Source organism: Terrapene carolina, unplaced genomic scaffold, assembly GCF_002925995.2.
Source record: "Terrapene carolina triunguis isolate 2854851 unplaced genomic scaffold, T_m_triunguis-2.0 Scaffold88, whole genome shotgun sequence".
Lineage (NCBI taxonomy): Eukaryota > Metazoa > Chordata > Testudines > Emydidae > Terrapene > Terrapene triunguis.
This window is the reverse complement of record NW_020664439.1, coordinates 6648802-6667481: the sequence shown is the minus strand read 5'-3', so window position 1 is coordinate 6667481 and position 18680 is coordinate 6648802. Positions and strand designations below refer to the sequence as shown.

General features: G+C 41.3%; 1 protein-coding gene across 3 annotated transcripts in view; it reads left to right on the top strand.

The window, feature by feature from the left end:
* The window catches only part of LOC112112348 (glypican-5-like), a 629288-nt gene that overhangs the window by 146265 nt on the left and 464343 nt on the right, over positions 1-18680 (top strand). For all 3 annotated transcript variants that reach the window (XM_026649925.2, XM_026649924.2, XM_026649926.2), the window contains one exon: positions 2401-3095. In XM_026649925.2, the coding sequence (XP_026505710.1) occupies positions 2401-3095 (695 nt within the window). The remainder of the gene's footprint in view (positions 1-2400; positions 3096-18680) is intronic.

The following is an 18680-nucleotide window of genomic DNA, read 5'->3' as shown; positions in this document are numbered from 1 at the left end:
AGATGTGCTAAATTGATCCCCGAGCACTCTCCCGTCGACTCCTGTACTCCAGCTCAGCGAGAGGCACAGGCAGAGTCAACGAGGGAGCTGCAGCAGTCAACTCACCGTAGTGAAGACACCGCAGTAAGTAGATCTAAGTACGTCGACTTCAGCTATGTTATTCACATAGCTGCCTCCCTAGTGTAGACCAGGCCTTGGAGTCATTGTGGATAGTTCTCTGAAAACATCCACTCAATGAGCAGCATCAGTCAAAAAAGGGAATAGAATGCTGGGAATAATTAAGAAAGGGATAGATAATAAGGCAGAAAATATCATATTGCCTCTATATAAATCCATGATATGCCCACATCTTGAATACTTGTGCAGATGTGGGTGCCCCATCTCAAAAAAGATATATTGGAATTGGAAAAGGTTCAGAAAAGGGTAACAACAATGATTAGGGGTATGGAACAGCTTCCATATGAGGAGAGATTAATAAGACTGGGACTTTTCAGCTTGGAAAAGAGATGAATAAGGGGGGATATGATAGAGGACTATAAAATCATGACTAGTGTGGAGAAAGTAAATAAGGAAATTTTATTTACTCCTTCTCATAACACAAGAACTAGGGGTCACCAAATGAAATTAATAGGCATCAGGTTTAAAACAAACAAAAGCAAGTATTTCTTCACATAATGCACAGTCAACCTGTGGAACTCCTTGCCAGAGGATGTTGTGAAGGCCAAGACTATAACAGGGTTCCAAAAAAGAACTAGATAAATTCATGGAGGATAGGTCCATCAATGGCTGTTAGCCAGGATGGGCAGGGATGGTGTCCCTAGCCTCTGTTTGCCAGAAACTGGGAATGGGAGCAGGGGATGGACGGCTTAATGATTACCTGTGCTAATCATTTCCTCTGGGGCACCTGGCATTGGCCACTGTCAGAAGCCAGGATACTGGGCAAGATGGACCTTTGGTCTAACCCAGTATGGCTGTTCTTATGTTCTTATTTAATCTTCATTCTAGTACATATTCACTTTCCACATCAAAAGTCCAAATCATTACAAGTGTATATTTTATAAACCTGAATAGTCTTTAGAGGGATGTAAATGGCTTGTTTTTCTGTCTTTTTGATGCATGATTTCAATAGTTCTATGGGGGTAGCAGCTAGATTATGTGAGGTGGGAAGCAATTTAAACACTAGCCCAGGGATCGGCAACCTTTGGCACACGACTCGCCAGGGTAAGCACCCTGGCGGGCCGGGCCGGTTTGTTTACCTGCCATGTCCATAGGTTCGGCCGATCGCGGCTCCCACTGGCTGCGGTTCGCCACTCCAGGCCAATGGGGGCGGCGGGAAGCGGCCGCCAGCACATCCTTCGGCCCGCCCTGCTTCCTGCAGTCCCCATTGGCCTGGAGTGGTGAACCACGGCCAGTGGGAGCCGTGATCGGCCGAACCTGCGGACGTGGCAGGTAAACAAACCGGCCTGGCCCGGCCCGGCCTGCCAGGGTGCTTACTCTGGCGGGCCGTGTGCCAAAGGTTGCTGATCCATGCACTAGCCAATGGTTATGTATCAAGGAGTGTATTAGTCACATGGCATAGAGTTCTTAAGTTATTTTTCAAGTCATATCAATATGGTAATATTTGAGAAGTGAAGATGTGGTCTAAGATGGAAGTCTCTATTGACTGAAATATTTGGTCATTTAAGTGATTCTTACTGTCAACTGGGTTTTTTTAGACTTAATATTATAAAGCTTTGTCACTGATTCTGATAATGATACAGACTGCTGAATGACAAGACTGAGAGCGAAGTGTGAAAACAAAGATAGTAGGAAATAGTGAACAAGAATATTCCCTCTTATTAAATGCAAATATTATAAAATTGCTTATACTGCATGGTAAAGCAATTATTGTAGAACAGGGTTCTTACAATTGCAGTGCATTTCATCATAAAGCAATCCTACCAGCTTGCCTTACTGTCACATAACAGCAAGACATAGGTTGCATTGAAAGGGTTTTTGCTGATTCAGGAATTTGATGCTTAATTTCTTGGTTCACTTGTACTTGTTACTAGAATGTCAGACTGTTCATTGTAAGCTGGAGATGTGTCAATTATTGGTCAAAAAGAGTGTTGCTTTGGAAATGTGGCAAATGGACCTGCCCACATACAATGGCAGCTACTAATGCGGTGTGGGTTTGCCCTGCCAAGTATTGCCCACAGGCCTGAACCAAAGCCCATTGAAATCAATGGGAATATTTCCATTGACTTCAATTGTCTGCGGATCAGGCACTAAACAGTCAGAATCTGGTAATCTTGTTGGGGCAATCTGCCAGAGTCATATAATTTTATTATCAGTGTCCCTGCGCATCAATAAGTTATAAACTACTTTTCTATCAACCTCTAACATGTCTATGTTTTGCAGAGGCCTTTGAGTCATTGCTTCGCTTTGCAGAGAATCACACAACCTCCCTGTTTGAGACAGCTTACAGAGCCATGGCAAAAGAAGCTGCAGAGCCTGTCAAAGAACTTTTTACAGACCTCTCTCTGTATATTTTGGGTGCTGAGACTACAGTGGAAAATGCAGTTTTACGGTTCTTCGACAGTCTCTTTCCTTTGGTTTACAGTCGGCTAATAAATCCTGGAATTATAGATTTATCAGAGGAATATACCGAGTGTCTACGACTAACAAGACAAGACATAAATCCCTTTGGACGTTATTCTAAAGAAGTGGTTACAGAGCTGTCAAAATCTCTTTGGGCAAGTAGGATGCTAAATCAGGCCCTCAATATGGGCATTGAAGTGATAAACACAACTGAACATGCCGCTCTTACAAAGGAATGTAGCAAAGCACTAGTGAAGATGCAGTACTGTCCACATTGCCAAGGACTGACACTAATCAGACCTTGTGTGGGATATTGTCTAAATGTAATGCGAGGCTGTTTGGCCAGTGTGTCAGAGCTGGATACTCAATGGAGGGAGTATATCTCCACACTGGAATATCTGACTAATGAAATGGCTGGGTCACATGATCTGGAACTTGCACTTCTGGGAATCAGGAATTCAATCAATGAAGCCATCCTGCATGCACAATTGAATGGGCCACAACTCTCTGCCACGGTAAGTACTCCTTAATTGTTTTGAAGTTCACTTTTTAGCTTTCATTATTTGATGAATAAACATCTGATCATTTGATGATTTTGCGTCAATTGGCAGTCAATAGTACATGCATATATCACAGATAATTACTATGGGATTCAGTAGCGACTGACTTAAAATGAAATTAAGAAAATCATAAACTTTCTGTGGAATTTGCTAAATAGAGAATTTAGAGTACTTTACAAATCTGGTCAATGTGTGGTGGGACTTCAGTTGCACATTTGCATGCTAGAACTCCTAGCAACATTTTCAGAAGTTACATACCAACTGAGGACTTTTTAACAAAAAAGACAGGGAGAGTTCAATGTAGGGTATTTAGGAAAGTGGGATCGTGAGTGTAAATATCTCTTTTTGCTAAGAATTCCTAAAAGCACTTTCTTTAGTGCTAAATATCAAGCTATCAGGAGAAAAAACCCAAGAAAGATGGGGGGGAGGGGGAAAGAGTAACATGATATGATGACAATGAATAGAAAATGGATGGAGAATGAAAGAGTAATGAGATTATTAAAAACGCTATTTAATGTACAACATTTACATGAGTGAAGGCTAAAAATATGCTGATAGTGGATCCATCTTGTATGGCTGGTAGGATTAGGGAGGCAGAACTAGGGTGTTAGAATTACACAATAAATAATGGCAACACATAACTGACAAGCCTTCTGATAAATTGTTGAAAACTGGGCCAGAAATTATTGAAATGACTAATGATGCAGCTGGCTACACTTGTATGAAGTCCAACACCACTGTCAATAAAGAATCATGGCAACTGTGCTCAAAACAGGGTTGAGACTAATCTAGGAAAATTCAAATTGATCCCCTTGACTTAGAAGAAAAGGAAACCATACCGAGGACAAGTGAGAAGGAAATGAGTTGCAGAGTTTTAGAAGGTTAATTCCTGTGCTGAACTTGGCTTACCATATGATTTAGGGGGGAAAATACTTGAGAGACTAAAGAAAGGGGAGGCATAAAGAATGCAATTCCAAACCAGGAAAATTTGTGCCAGATGGACATGCCAGCATGGCAAACCTAACTGTTTATAGTTTAGCGCAATAGTAAAGATATCAAATTCAGCAACATTTTCAATTTTGAACAGATGCTAAGGCAAGACAGTGAGCACAAATGAAAATGTAAAAAAATAAGAATATACTATATGATTAAAACATTTCTTTAATATATACTTAGAGGCATTGTTATGGTCCATGTTGTCTCAGGCTCAAGAATGTTCTTTCTTCAATCATACTTGAATTTGTGGAGACATTTGCTGCTCTGTTTGGCATACAAGGATAAACTCAGAACATTAGGACAAGGTTGTGTGGTTTCATGGAATGATCCATGATGGTGTTTTCATAGGCATCTTGTGCAGTGTGAATGAGCCATGGAACTTCCTTCCATTTGATGATGAGTCCATGGTAGCACCATAGGGCATTGTATGCTTAAAAAGCCCCGACCCATACCCCAGATACTTGAAGAACAAATTATCCGTGTTAGAGACCCATTCCACTCCTCCATCCTGATGCTATTGTTCTGATACATTAGAGGTAGGTACGGTGATCAAGATAATTTGTATATTTCTATGTATTGTATAAGAGGCGCATCTGGTCGGTAGGAGAATTACAGTACATAGGTCAAAATCTCCCCTAAATCAGATCCATACATCAACATTGACTTCCAAGGGGGTAAATGAGAGCAAACTTAGGCTTTCTAACTATTGCAGAAAAAATGACTTGGCACATACATTGCATTTGTTGTAGGAACTATTATATTTTAGCATGCATTTTTATGTCCTATTGCATTGCATTCATCAGCACAATAATCAGCATGCTGTAATTTTGACGTTTAATGTTGGGGAGGGGGAAATACACAATGCAGGTGAATATCAGATAATCTAGGGTCTTACCCTGCACCTTGAAGTCAATGAGAATTTTACCTTTGATTTCAGTGGAAGCACAGTTGGGCCTTGAAATGTCTTTCAGGCTGAGAAAGTTTCTGTTAATCCTAATGTGAGTGTCTCATCTGAGTCATACATGATTCCCTTTCATTAAACTTAAACATTTTCCTTCAACTTTCCAGATGACCTCAGCTAGATAACTACATGGAATTCTTTATTCTGCTTTTCAAAGATCTTCTCATTTGCTTTCACTACGGTACTTTGTACAGTGTACAAAGAAGGCTGTGTATTCTTTTTCTTTATTATTTCGTAGACTGATCTTTAGGCTAGCAGAAGAAATGTTGTGTTTTGAAGATAAAAAGTATACTGCAGTTCATGTTATCCTCAGTCTTCCACTCATTTTTGTTGTCAGATTTCTGTAGGATAAGATAATATTTCAGTGACAGAGCACATTCTGGTATTTTGAGTAAGCATGCAGTCTGATATTGGTTTAAAACTTTCATGATTAGTTACAGGGGATAACCATTATTTAGAAGACTAAGCCCAATTATGCTCTATTCCTTTAGTCAGGCTAGCTTCTCTGAAGAAATGGACAAGAGTTCTGGCTACAATTTTAGAACTTCCAGCTGCGTGATGGCTGATTAGAATCCTGGGGCCTGATCCTTAAATACACTCATTCCCCTTTATACTGCTCTGACAGTATTTGTATCTGTTATATTGATTTATTTGAAACATGCTTTCACATACATACATGAACTTCCCATTCCTTTTTATATCACAATGTAGTGATCATTTCATGTTTAGGCAGTTTATTTTTCAGCTTCAGGAAACAAGGAGATGTAGATCTTTTACGACAGCAATGTCTGTAACAAACACTGTAGTTCATTCAATAGTAAATACTCTAACCATGGAAAACTCAATCCAGAAGCAGAGCGCTACTAGTCACTTTCACTTATCCTAAGCCAGCCTTCATTAATGCACCTTCTCTTTTAGGAAACGTTTACAATTTTTGAAATAGCCCCATGGAGTTTACATGCTAAAAAATAAAGTTTCATATTAGCTGATTGGCTAATTGACAATCAATAATGGAAAGCTGGATATTTTTTACCATGTGGGGAAAGGGTTAAGTAAACCAATAAAGTGCTTACTATACTTTTTACTCAAGAGAAACTTATTTCATATGTGTAAGAAAAAAAAATCTATTTTCATGAATGGTGCGTAACTTCCTTAAAACTGGCCTATAGTGATCTGGTCCATTACAGCCAAAAGACTTGTCGGATTCACCTGGATGGCATGTGTGAAAGGTCACCGTTAAGCTATTAGTACTCTCTTTCTCTTCAGATTCCTACAGAACAGGCAGTGCCATTTGTGCAATGAGGCTGGCATACACCCAGCTACTTAAACTAATGTGAGTCTGCCATGGGCTGCAGCATCAGCAATCATAATCATTATTTTCTGTTTCGTCTGCTGGAATCTAATTGTGTGTCATATTGAAAGGAATGCTGACTGCCTCATGGTGCCAGATATGTAGACCTAGCTTGTTACTCTTGATATCACTTTGAGTGAGGGTTTCCTCTTCTCCCTCCCCCTCCCTTTTGTTTTGGCGATCTAAAGCTAGACACTTTTTTTTTTTAATACATAAAATCAACCTTAGTTGTGTGGTCCAGTCCTTGTATTTCATGCATCAGTAAATTTTTATTATTTCCTGCAAGGTGGAAGAAAGACACCCCTGAACAAAATGCTAATTGAGGTGAAGCAGGACTGAAATGCATGCTATCACTGGCACCTGTGGGAACTGTACACGCATTGCTTATCCAGGGATAAGTCAAATTCCCATATTCACTGACAGTAAAAGGTCACTGTCCCTAAAAGATGATGATTAAAGAAATAATGGTTTTCAACAAAGCATTTAAAAGATGCTTTTAGTCCATTCCTATTCAGCAAAGTGAATAAGCACCTGCTTAATTTTAAGCAAGTGCATAGTTCTATTTACTCTAGTGAAACTTAAGCACATGTTTGTGCATTGATGAATGGATGCCACAGTCACTGCTGTATATTCATTTTGGGGTTAGTAATTCTTGGAAATAAATCAAACTAAGGTGGTATTGCAGCTGTTTGTGGGGGGCTGATAGGGGCTTGGTTGTGGAATCCTTTCTCACATTGGTGAACAGTTACTCATACAAATAGATACGTACATTTCATGCCTGCAAATGATGCCACCAGAATGACTCATGAGTAAATGCTCACCAAGGTGAGTGAGAGTTCTGCAGTTGGGGCCAACGAGATTAAAATCTCATGGAACAAATTCATCCCTAGTGCATCTCCATTGATTTAGAATGAATTCGATCTTATGCCTTTTTTGATCTTTCTGCACATCACCTTTGGAGTGTTCAGTTTGATATAATATTTTTGGCAGAGAAGAGAATATTTGCTAAAGGCCTATGAACTGAAAGTGTAAAGTAGTAGGGTAGTAGTAATTTAAAGGTTCTCTCCTTTTGGGGTATAAGGAGAACATCAGCATTTGCTTTTCTCTTGAGTCTGCTCACTTTCCTTCCAGATTACCACTACTTATCCTTCTCTCATTTGCAGCTGGGTCTGAATGGAAGGATGGTCCAGTGGTTAGAATACTAGCTTGGGGCTTGGGAAACCCAGGTTCAATTCCTTGTTCCTTCTTAGACTTCCTGTGTGACCTTGGGCAAGCCACTTAGTTTCACTGTGCCTCAGTTCCCCATTTGTAAAAAGGGGATAATAGCACTTAATATCTCACAGGAATGCTGTGAGGATAAATACTATGAGGATTGTGGAGTGCTCAGATACTACAGAGATGGAGACCATATAGTATAGGTAGATTTTTGCCCAGATGAACATGCTGTGCTTGACCACAGACCCTTGTGTGTGTTTGCTTCCTGTAGAACCACTGTGGAAGAAGGAGGTTGGGATGGGGCTGCCCAAGTGGGTCCTAGGACCAATCACTCATGAACCTCATGGGACCCAGATGGGACCTACCACACGCTGTCTCACACAAAAGGATTTTAGGGCTGGGATGGACTTAGGCTACACAGGTTAAATGCAGCATTTGGACATGGGAGAACTTGTCAGCTGGAGGTTTGACCTGGAGTTCTGAAAGATAGTACTGTCTTTCTCTGTCATTGCTCAAAGTTAATAGAATCTGTGTAGATTACAAACAAAAACAGACATATCCTTCGTCTGCATCTATTCATGTATTGCCCAAGAAGGTATTAACTCTGACCAGGAGTCAGACCCCCTCCTGCAGGTGCAGAGTGGTGCATGGTGTGGGGACCATTGGGCCAGGGGAGGTCAGGATTCTGTGGAGTTAAGGCTCCTTGTATTCTTTGTCCCCCACATATGCCCTTGTACAGGGCTAAATGCAATCTGGCCCTTTGAGTATGGCTGGACAGTTTAATGGAGAGTTCTGTTAATATTCAGGAGTTGAAAATAGAAGTAGAAAATATTTGACAGCCTTTAGAAATGTAAAATTTGTCTAGGGCAAAGTTCTGCAGTCTCTACACAGGCAAAACTCCCACTGATCTCAGGCAAAACACCTATTGACTTCAATAGACGCTTTGCCTGACAGCTTGATCCTGTGTGAATGCTGATAAGTAATGTGTTGTAGCATTCCTGAGTCAGGCTGCTGAGCCATGGTGGCTTTTCTGCTCACAATCCAATAAGGTGGGCATTGCAGGCTGGTGGGCTGGCAAGGACTCTGTGTCTCATCGATCTTGGGAAGTATTGAGCTGCTTGCTGTGAATATAATGTTTTCTTAGAGCCCTTGGACACATTTCTGTGCCAGTGGCTGGCTCTCATGGCTGACTGCCCAATTCTCAGATTTTTCTAAGTGCAGCCATTAAGCACATTTGAGTGAATCAGCCAAGCAAGTTAAAACAGGCTGGTCAGTGCATGATTTGCAATCACTGGATTGCATTTAAGCACTTAAGATTGCAAAGTTGCCAACTGTTATGTTTGGTGTTTTTCTTAAAGCCGCAACTGCTGGAGTCATGTGACTACATGAAAATATCAGCTCTCATTTAAAATAAAAAAAAAACCCTACAACTTCTAATGCTGCTATTCATCACTGCTCAGTTCATTGGCACAAAGACACAAATGAGTTGCAATGGGAATTGGACACCTAATGCTCTTTATGCCTTTTGAGACGCTTGCCGGTGAGGTCAATAGGTTTGTTCACATTGCTGAGCACCAAGCATCTTTCCCTATGCTATCTACAAACCTCTCTGCATAAGTGTTGGGCAAATGCTGAGTGCTGGTGTCACAGGATCCTCTCACCACTATGGGCACCTTCTCTTGGCCATTCTGGGGATTAGCTCCTTCCAGGGGCTGCGCTGTCCTCTGATGGTCTAGTCACCCCATCGTCCTCGCTCACTCTGCGGCCCCTCTCACTCCACTATGGTCCTACCCTTCTGGGGTATCAAAGTCGTTTGGAAGAAACTTTCCCAGGCAGTCCACTCTCCTCTGCCTGGCCTGTGCTACTTCACCAGTGGCTAGTAGGGAACCCAGGCACACCCTCTACTCCAGGTTTCAGCACAGGGATCCTCTGATCAGCAGCCAAGGTCTGCACTATCCTGTGCTTCACTGCTTTTCCTCTGAGCCTTTCCTACCTTCCTGGCTTCCCCCCTCTCTGAGTTTGCCAGCCCAAACTCCCTCTTCTCAGGGAGTGACTACAGACACTCCATAGTCCCAAACATTCTCCCGTCACCTACTTCCCTTCAGCCCTCAGCTGTTCTCAGATACTGGGCTTTATGCGGGCACCTCCTGTTCCTGTCCAGCTGAGCCTCCTCTCTAATTAATCTCTGCTGCCTGGGTCCTCCTCCAGGTGCAGCCTGGGCAGTTAATTGGCCTACCTGGCCACCTTAACCCCTTCAGATCTTGTGTGGGGTGGCCACAGCTGGGTGTTAGTGCTTTGGCTCTTCACTTCTTGCAAAAGCATTCAGTAGCATGGAAGACCAAGCCCTTTGTAAGGAGTGCAGGTTTTTGCCCATAGAATGTCATTGTAAAATTGAAATAATGTGGATTTATTGGATCTAGTTATTAATTTCAGTAGGCCTGTGCATAGGCTCATGGGTCCACCCTTAAGGTTTTCTTTGTAGGATCAGGGTCTTAAAATCCAAGATTCAAAAGTGTTGATTTGTACAGCTATATTAGGTTTATTTTTAGAAAGAGGAAGTTGATAGAATGTGGGAAATACACATATTCCTATGTCGGGATTGTTCTTTGTGCTTCATAAATATTTTATATGGATACTTAGGTATTTTCTTCTTATCACTATTTTAATACCTGAAATTGGTGTATAGGAGAGAGATTGGATGAGATTCTAAGATGACACAAAGAGCCATAGCTCCATTGACTTCAGTGTAGCTCTACTGATTTACTCCCTCTGAGGATCTGCCAAATTGTATTTGCTGTGTTGTACTAAAGAAAACAACAGCTGACAGAAAGCCTGATGGAGTGTGATCATAATATCAAGAGCTGATCATAGGTCAAATATTATGAGAAGGCAGAGGGATCTGTGACCTGAGTTAGTTAATCACCTGGAGAAGGACAGGCACAATTAGAGGGGCTGAGAGTGGCTAGGGAGGTTATGCTGGGAGAGTTGTGAGAAAAGAGCTAACCTTGCTGGGGGAAAAAAATGAGAATGGAGACAGGATGGTAGTTAGCAAATGAGGGATTTTTCTGAAATGTAAGTGGCAATTTTAAGGTGCCAGAGAAAGATCCAGTGGAAAATGGAGTAGTTGATAGTGGTGATATAGGAGCCGATCCAATGTCAACGGGAAACTTTTCACTGACTTCAGTGGGAGTTAGGTCAGGTGCATAGTGAACAAGAGTAAGAAGGCAGGAGGGGTGGATAATTGAGGTTGACAAGGGATCTAGTGAAGACTGGGTGTACTTTAGATGAGATTGGGTTGACTTCAGCAGTGACGGTAGGGGGGAAGTGAAGATCTTGTAGTGAAACAAGGATGTGCCTGGTTTGGACTAATCATTTCAGTAGTGTTTCTTTTCTTTCTTGAAAGGGAAGTTAACAATCTTCTCCTGTTGCTCCAAGCAACGGTGGGAGGTGAAAGTTGTTTTAGGCACCGGTTCCTGAGGTGGTGATTAAGGAGAGAAAGGAAAGTGAGCATTTAGATAGTGAGGTGGGCTTTCCATGTTCCCCAGTGGACATTCGTTCCCATTGTGCCCCCCATCTCTCCAGTCACTTGCAGGTGGACATCAGTTCATAGAGGTGGTGGCCCAGTCAGCAGATTGTGCAATCAAGCGTATGAGATCAGAGACTGTGAACTAATCGCAAGCTGAGCAAAGTATAGCCTTGAAATGCTGGATAGATAAATCTGAGCAAATAGTGTCAATGAGAATCAACAGCAAGATATAATTTATAGGAGGAGAACAAGTGGTGGTGGTGGGGGTTCCTAAGGCCTGGTCTACACTAGGAGTTTATGTCGAATTTAGCACCGTTACATCGAATTAACTCTGCACCCGTCCACACCACGAAGCTATTTAGTCTCCTTCCCTTCTACGTGGTTTTAAAAGTGGCATTCATCCTACAGATGGGGTAGAATGTCAGCCCAAGATGCATGTGTATCAGTCTTCTCTTTCTTCTAAAAACGTATCCATAAGGGTTTTAAAAATATTTACCTGGCTGTTTATATGACATCATCACTAACGTTTCAATTTTGCAATTGCCATAGATGGATGTAGTGTAACATTGGCACTTAGGAACACCAAGGTTCTAATACATAGGAAATAGAAATACCTTGGCACAAAGTCAGTGATGCCATTAAGGGACAGGCATGGGAGATTAGTGATGCATGAGGTTGATAACAAAAAGAGCCCAAATAAAAATAAATCTTTGCCTTCTGCTATGCTGTCACCTCCCAAAATCTGTGATACATTTTCCTGATGGTAAAAGGGAATTTAATTACCCCAGAGAATAGAAGCCAGATAGAACTTGTACAAGTGAGCAAGGTATTTAAGATCAGATTAATTACTTCCCAAAATATTAAAGGGAAAATAAGGTCTTGTTAGATTGGAAATCACTAGGGAGAATGCCTGTTATACAGGGCTGTATGTGAAAGGTGATAATCATTTTTGGATTTTAATCCAAAAGTCACACACAAAAGAGAATTTGTCCATGGATGATACTTCATCTACAGTCTAAAAGAATTACACAGGATCTGGGTTGTAAAAACTTCACATGGCAGGAACCTTCAAGGAAGAATTTAGAAATTCTAGAACATACCTAAAGTACATCATTATGCCATTTCCCTTCTGGGGTTTGTGAAAGAAAGCTAGAACTATGTAGATGCACATTTCATTTGCTGCAGTGGTATAAGAGCCCCATCCTGCAAACACTTATTAGTGGGTGTAACGTTTACCACCATGATGACTTAACTTTGCATCATTGTTACCCATAGAAAAGAGAATGTAGATCAAGATATATTCTCACTGAAAGAAACTATATTGCCATTTGTGCCCTTAGAGCTATGTAAGTTATGTCAATTTTCCCCCAATACCAATCATACTAAGGTTCATCAAGGAAAAAATAAGTATGTTTTAATAATGGCATATGCAAGTTTATATGTGGAGGCATTATTATTGCTTTCAGTCAGTCAATTCTCCTCTTCTTGGCCAAATTAATGTTTTGAGAGTGTTTCTTCTTGCAAGGTGACCTCAAGAGTCTCTTCTGGTCCCGAGTCTCCCCAAATCCATCTTGCCGGGTTCTTAACTACCAGACACATTGACTTTTCCCCTCTGGTTCATCACCACGGAAGGCATGAAACCTGCACCCAATTATGAGTTCACTTTGGCACACACACTCCACATAGTTTGCACAACAGACACCTGCTTGGGATAAAAATAAACAAAAAGTTTATTTAATAAAAAAATCATGGATTCAAAAATGAACTAGTAAGGAAAAGCAAATGCAGACAAGTGACACAGGAAAAAAAACATAAATCCTCTCAGGTTTAACACTTTTCCAATAGCTAAATTCCCTTCTCCAATGCAAGTTGCCTATTGCCTCTGAATAGTTTCCCAGCATGCCCTCTGTCCTAGAGGGGATCCAGTGCTTCATAGAGAGCACCCCACTTAGATGCCGACTCTGTTTCTGGATAGCTGTCACTTCAAACCCTTTCTCTTTTAACAGGGTTTGCAGGTTTTTTCCTTTTTCTCAGGCTATGACCTGGTCTACACTCCAGGGTTAGGTCAATGTAAGCTGTCTTGTGTCAGCCTCGCTGTGGAAGAGTCGTCACTTAAATTCGATTCCGGCCAACATAAGTGCCTCTCTACGCTGATTAAATAAAACCACCTCCCCGAGAGGCATAGAGTCAATGTCAATGTAGTTAGGTTGACACAGTGTCAGTATAGACACGGCATTGTTTACATTGACTGTTACTGGCTTTCAGGAGCTGTCCCACCATGCCCCACAGTGACAGTACAATCAATACAAGCGCTCCTGGTGAGGATGCAAACTGCTGGCTCAAGGAGCCAAGTATGCGCACACACAAGCAATTTAATAACTGCGCTGGCTGCATGCCAAAGTAAGTTAGGTCAACCTAATTTTTTAGTGTAGACATGGCCTATGGTGTCAAGTATCAGAGGGGTAGCCGTGTTAGTCTGAATCTGTAAAAAGCAACAGAGGGTCCTGTGGCACCTTTAAGACTAACAGAAGTATTGGAGCATAAGCTTTCGTGGGTGAATGCCCACTTCTATGGTAATTCATGATTACACGGAGCAGGGGGGTTTCCCAAACTGGGGTTTTCTTTCCAGTTTCGAGTTGTTTCGGTGTTTTCCCATTAACTTGAATGGTCTACCATTGTCTCTTCCTGGTTGCACAATGCTAGTTGCTTGGGGCTGGTTTTGTGTGAACACCTGCCTGGAAGGTGCCCTTACTGCCTGATTTCCTCACAACACTGCTATGAGGTGATGGTGTAGTTAAACTATAGATTCAATTACAATTTTCTATACGTATTCACATGCCTGTATTCATAAGCATAACCTGTATACAGATCTCCTAGTGACCATCAAGTTCAGGCCATTACAAGCTGTCATAGAAGACCTTCCTTGACATATTTTTATACACAATAACATTGTCTACAGGCAGTTGATTCAAATGCTTATTTTGGGGGTTCAGACCCACCTGTTCTCCCGTTGGGGTGTCTGATCCTTGATTGTCACAGACCCACATCCGGGCTGCAGAGGAAGGTGAAAAACTCCCAATGTCCCTGACAATTTGACCAGGGAGAAAATTCTTTCCCTGGCAATCAATTAGACCCTGAGTATGTGAGCAGGGGACACCAGCCAGGCATCTAGAATGGATTCTCGGTAACACCTCAGGGCACTGGTCCATCCTGTCTGTTGTCCCACCTCCAGCAGTGACCAATCTCTGATGATTCAGAGGAAGATGAAAAACACCTCAAAATATATCAAGCCAATAGTGCATCAGGTCAAAAATTCCTTTCTGACCCCTGCAGATAATGGGATGAAGCCTTGAAGTGTGAGACTTGCTTATAGTTATTAGCTTAATGCAGAGCTACACATATTAAGAGCATGTTGAAGGCAATACAGGCACTCTTGTTCTCCCCATGACTCATGAAGAAAGGGGATGAAGAGGGAGACTCGCAGACTCCATGGTCAGAAGGGATCACCATGACCACCCAGCCTGACTGCTTGCTCACATAGGATGCAGAATTTCTCCCTAAAGCTAGATTAAAGCATACCCATTAAAAAGAGGTCTAATTTTATTTATAGACTCCGAGAGAAGGTTAGTCCACGGCCTCCCTTGGTAAGCTGGTCCAGTGTTTAGTCACCCTTAGAGCTAGGAAAGTGCATCTTCTTTCAAAGCTGAATTTGTCTAACTTCAGCTTACAGTTGAACACTTCTCTGGAGAGTTGGATTCTACACCCGACACAGAGTTCTTATGTGATACTGGGAAAGTCTTTTAAACCAAACTTTTCAGTAAATATGTGTTCCTCAATTTCTTGGTGCCTGACCTGAGATTCTGAGGTCTGATTTGCAGAAGTGAAGAGCACTCAACATCTTGAGGACTGTGCTTTGAATATAGAAATTATGTATAATGCTAAGTAGTCTGAAAAATCAAATCCTAGGTATGTCAAATTGGGCATCCAAATTAATGGCTACTTTTGACTTACATCCCTGTGCTTCAGTTCCCCATCTTTGAAATGGGAATAATACAACACCCTCATGTCACAGAGGTGTTGTGAAAATAAATTCATTAATATTTGTGAAGCACACAGATACTGTAATAATGAGCACCACAGAAAAGCCTATGAAGAAATTGATATTTCTCTTTTCAGAACAGGATTTGAATAATGTGCAGTAAATAAGGCCTGGGGCCACACATTGAACAATGAGGAGAAAATATATTGAATAGCTGCTCATTCACTGAGCACCACTCATCCTGTGTACTGAATGAGGCAAGAGTCACGTGGGGAAAAAGTCTCCAGTTACATACGTGTGTGTGTAGGGCGCGCGGGAGGGGCGGGGTAATAGACCATATATCACATCCAGCTACAGAAGATAAAATTCCTATATCACAGACTGGGCACTATCCATCGTGCTAATGTAAGGTGTCACGGGAAGAAAAAGACAAGGAAAAATGATGGCCCTTGCAGCTTTCTTAATGTTTAAAGAGATATGTAAACTGAAAGAAAGTATAGAGAGAGCTGGCTTCATTGCTGTTAGCACATAGCTAAGCATATGAATTCCATTAAGTCTCCATACTGCTCATAGCCTGAGAATTATCATCTTGATAATATTTAGCATTTCCACACTCATTATTAGCAGTATAATAGCACCTTGAAGACTCCACCAAGATCAGGGCCCCATTGTGCACGGCACTGTACAAACACAAAATCAGGTTATGTCTACACAGCAGCTGGGAGGTGTAATTCCCAGTGCAGATACATGTACACGGGCTAGCTGTGGTCAAGCTGGTGCCTAAAAACAGCAGTGTGACTGCAGAGGCACGGGCAGTGGCTTAGGCTAGCCACACGTGTACAATCCCACCCAACCTCCTTCACACCCTTGTGAAGTACTTACTGTAGATAGGTTTCAGAGTGGTAGCCGTGTTAGTCTGTATCAGCAAAAACAACGAGGAGTCCTTGTGGCACCTTAGAGACTAACAAATTTATTTGGGCATAAGCTTTCGTGGGCTAGAAGCATTTTATGAAGTGGGTTCTAGCCCACGAAAGCTTATGCCCAAATAAATTTGTTAGTCTCTAAGGTGCCACAAGGACTCCTCGTTGTTTTTACTGTAGATAGGTATTATCACCAGTTTACAGATAGAGAGACAAACCCAGAGAGGGGAAGTGACTTGTCCAAGGCCACACAGTGAGACAGCCCAGAGGTGGAATTTGAACTCAGGAACTTTTCCTGGTTTCCAGCACTATCCTCAAGGGACATGTTCTTAAAGCATATTCAGCAAAGGACCCAACGTTTTTGGAAACAATCATTTGGAAGGTCTGAAAGCAGTCGGGGCAGAAAGAAGAAACAATTTTAGGAGAAGATAGTGTTGTCAAAATAGTCACTTTTAGGAAAATACCTGAGTGTAGAGAAAAAGCTATCAAACATACAGCAGCAGGAGATGACTGCACAGTACCTTTATAAATTTGAAGAGGAAATTGCTGTACTGTGAATAAAGTAGCTTTTTGCTGAGTGAATTCATAGCAATGAAGGGTAACTGGCAGTCAGTAACTAACTACTTGGGTAAGTAGATTGAGCAGTGTCATAAAACAACTTGTGGAGACTGTGCAGAACACCAGGAACTGAACCCAGGTGCTTCCTTCCTGAACGTTTACCAGTGTCATAGCATCAACACCAGCTGTCAACAAGTGTAAAACCACAGTTTATGTAGTTTAAAATATCACATTTAATTACTTGTAGCTAGATTGCTGAAAAGAACAATAGAAATGTGCAGTGAATGATATGTTAATGCAATACCACAGGGAGGGCACCCATTAGGGATACCATAAAAGAACTAATGTTGCAATTCTTTGAGGCCTTTCTTTCTGAGGAACAACCTGAGAACCCAGGAAATAGAAGCAATGGCCAGCTGCGAGTGAGGAACCCACATGTGAGTTATGAGGAACCAGAATTTTTTTCCCCTGTAAGTTCTGCCTATTAAAATGAAATAACTTATTTCAATGAATTTGTGACAGGTACCAGCTTGGCTAACACACCAGGGATGTCCAGAACTGAAAGCTTGAGCTGCTACATCTTGAGCTAAAGGGCCAAGACTAAATGAGCCTTTTACAACCTGAAATTCTCTGCAGATCAGGCACAGAGGGGGGACGTGTGAGACACTCACCAGTGGGTTACACAGTGAAGGCTCTTTTGCATGGGTACTGCATGAACCCCTCAGAATGGAATGACTGAGCTTTTTACTAAAGGTCAGGGATAGTATTCACCCTGGATGTAAATCAGTCTTCTAAATCAACATTAAGCTTTTTGTTTGTTTTTGTTAAGACACTATTCTGCTGTGATAGTCAAATAATGAAGAGTGAGATTTTCAAAAGCCCCCAAGGGAATTAGGTGTCCAGCACTTACTGGGATTTGTTGGTAGCAGTCACCCAACTGCCATTATTTTCTTGGTTTACAAGCATTTTGAACCCTGAATACTCCAGAAACTTTTCTGGAAATTAGTCATTTGAATGATTTGGTATATTTGCTTCATTCATTTCCCTCCATTTTCAGAAACATTAGTTGAATCAGGAGTTACTGCCACAAATGTTTGCAGTAAGTGAATTATGAGTTTTCACAAAAAAAAATAATAATTTTGAATTTGTAAGTGGGAGAGTTCTCATCAGAATTGCTTGGATGCTCATCCAATCGGAAAATAGATGCAATTTTATTTGATTTACCTGACCAATCACAATTAAGCAGCATGACTCCAATATGCCTGCTATTTCCACAAAACTGCATCTGCTCTATTCTTTGTGTCCTTTCTTTTCTTCTGTATTTTGTTTGGTGTTATTGTTATAAAATTTACATTCATTGTATATGTGGTCCACTGAAAATATATGAGTGTTACTCTATATTACAGAGGATCAGTTGATACACAAAAAAAGAAATATGCATCTTTTATGGAGCTGATTCTTTTTTCTTTTTAAGGCTGCTGTAGTTTATTAAAAGTAATGGATTTCTGTAGCTGGAGTAGTTTGGAATTTTTGGCACTTCTGTTTGTTGTGGTTAATTGTTGGTCTTATAAATTAACAAGGCCTCAGACAATGAAGGTAGAGTGTTGCTGGGTTGGGGTCCAGTCCCTGGTGAAAAATGCAGTTCCAGCATATTGGCAGCTAGACTGCTTGTTATTCATTGTAAGGCGTCTAGCTATGGGAGTGTTAGATGTTTGACAGCATTGAATAGATTCCAGTCAGCCATACAAACTACCTCCACTGAAGTGGAAAGGACCATAAAATTGTTTTAGCAACAGCTAATTCTCTTGGGTCTTTTAGGGCTTTTTTTAACTGTTTGGTTGCCCGTAGATGATTTGCCAATTCAAATAGTAAACATTCTCAGGTTGTTTGTATGGGCTTGTCATTGATCTCACATCTAATCTATCTTAAATTTTTTGCAGGAGCAAAACCTATATTTAAGAACATTTCCCCCCC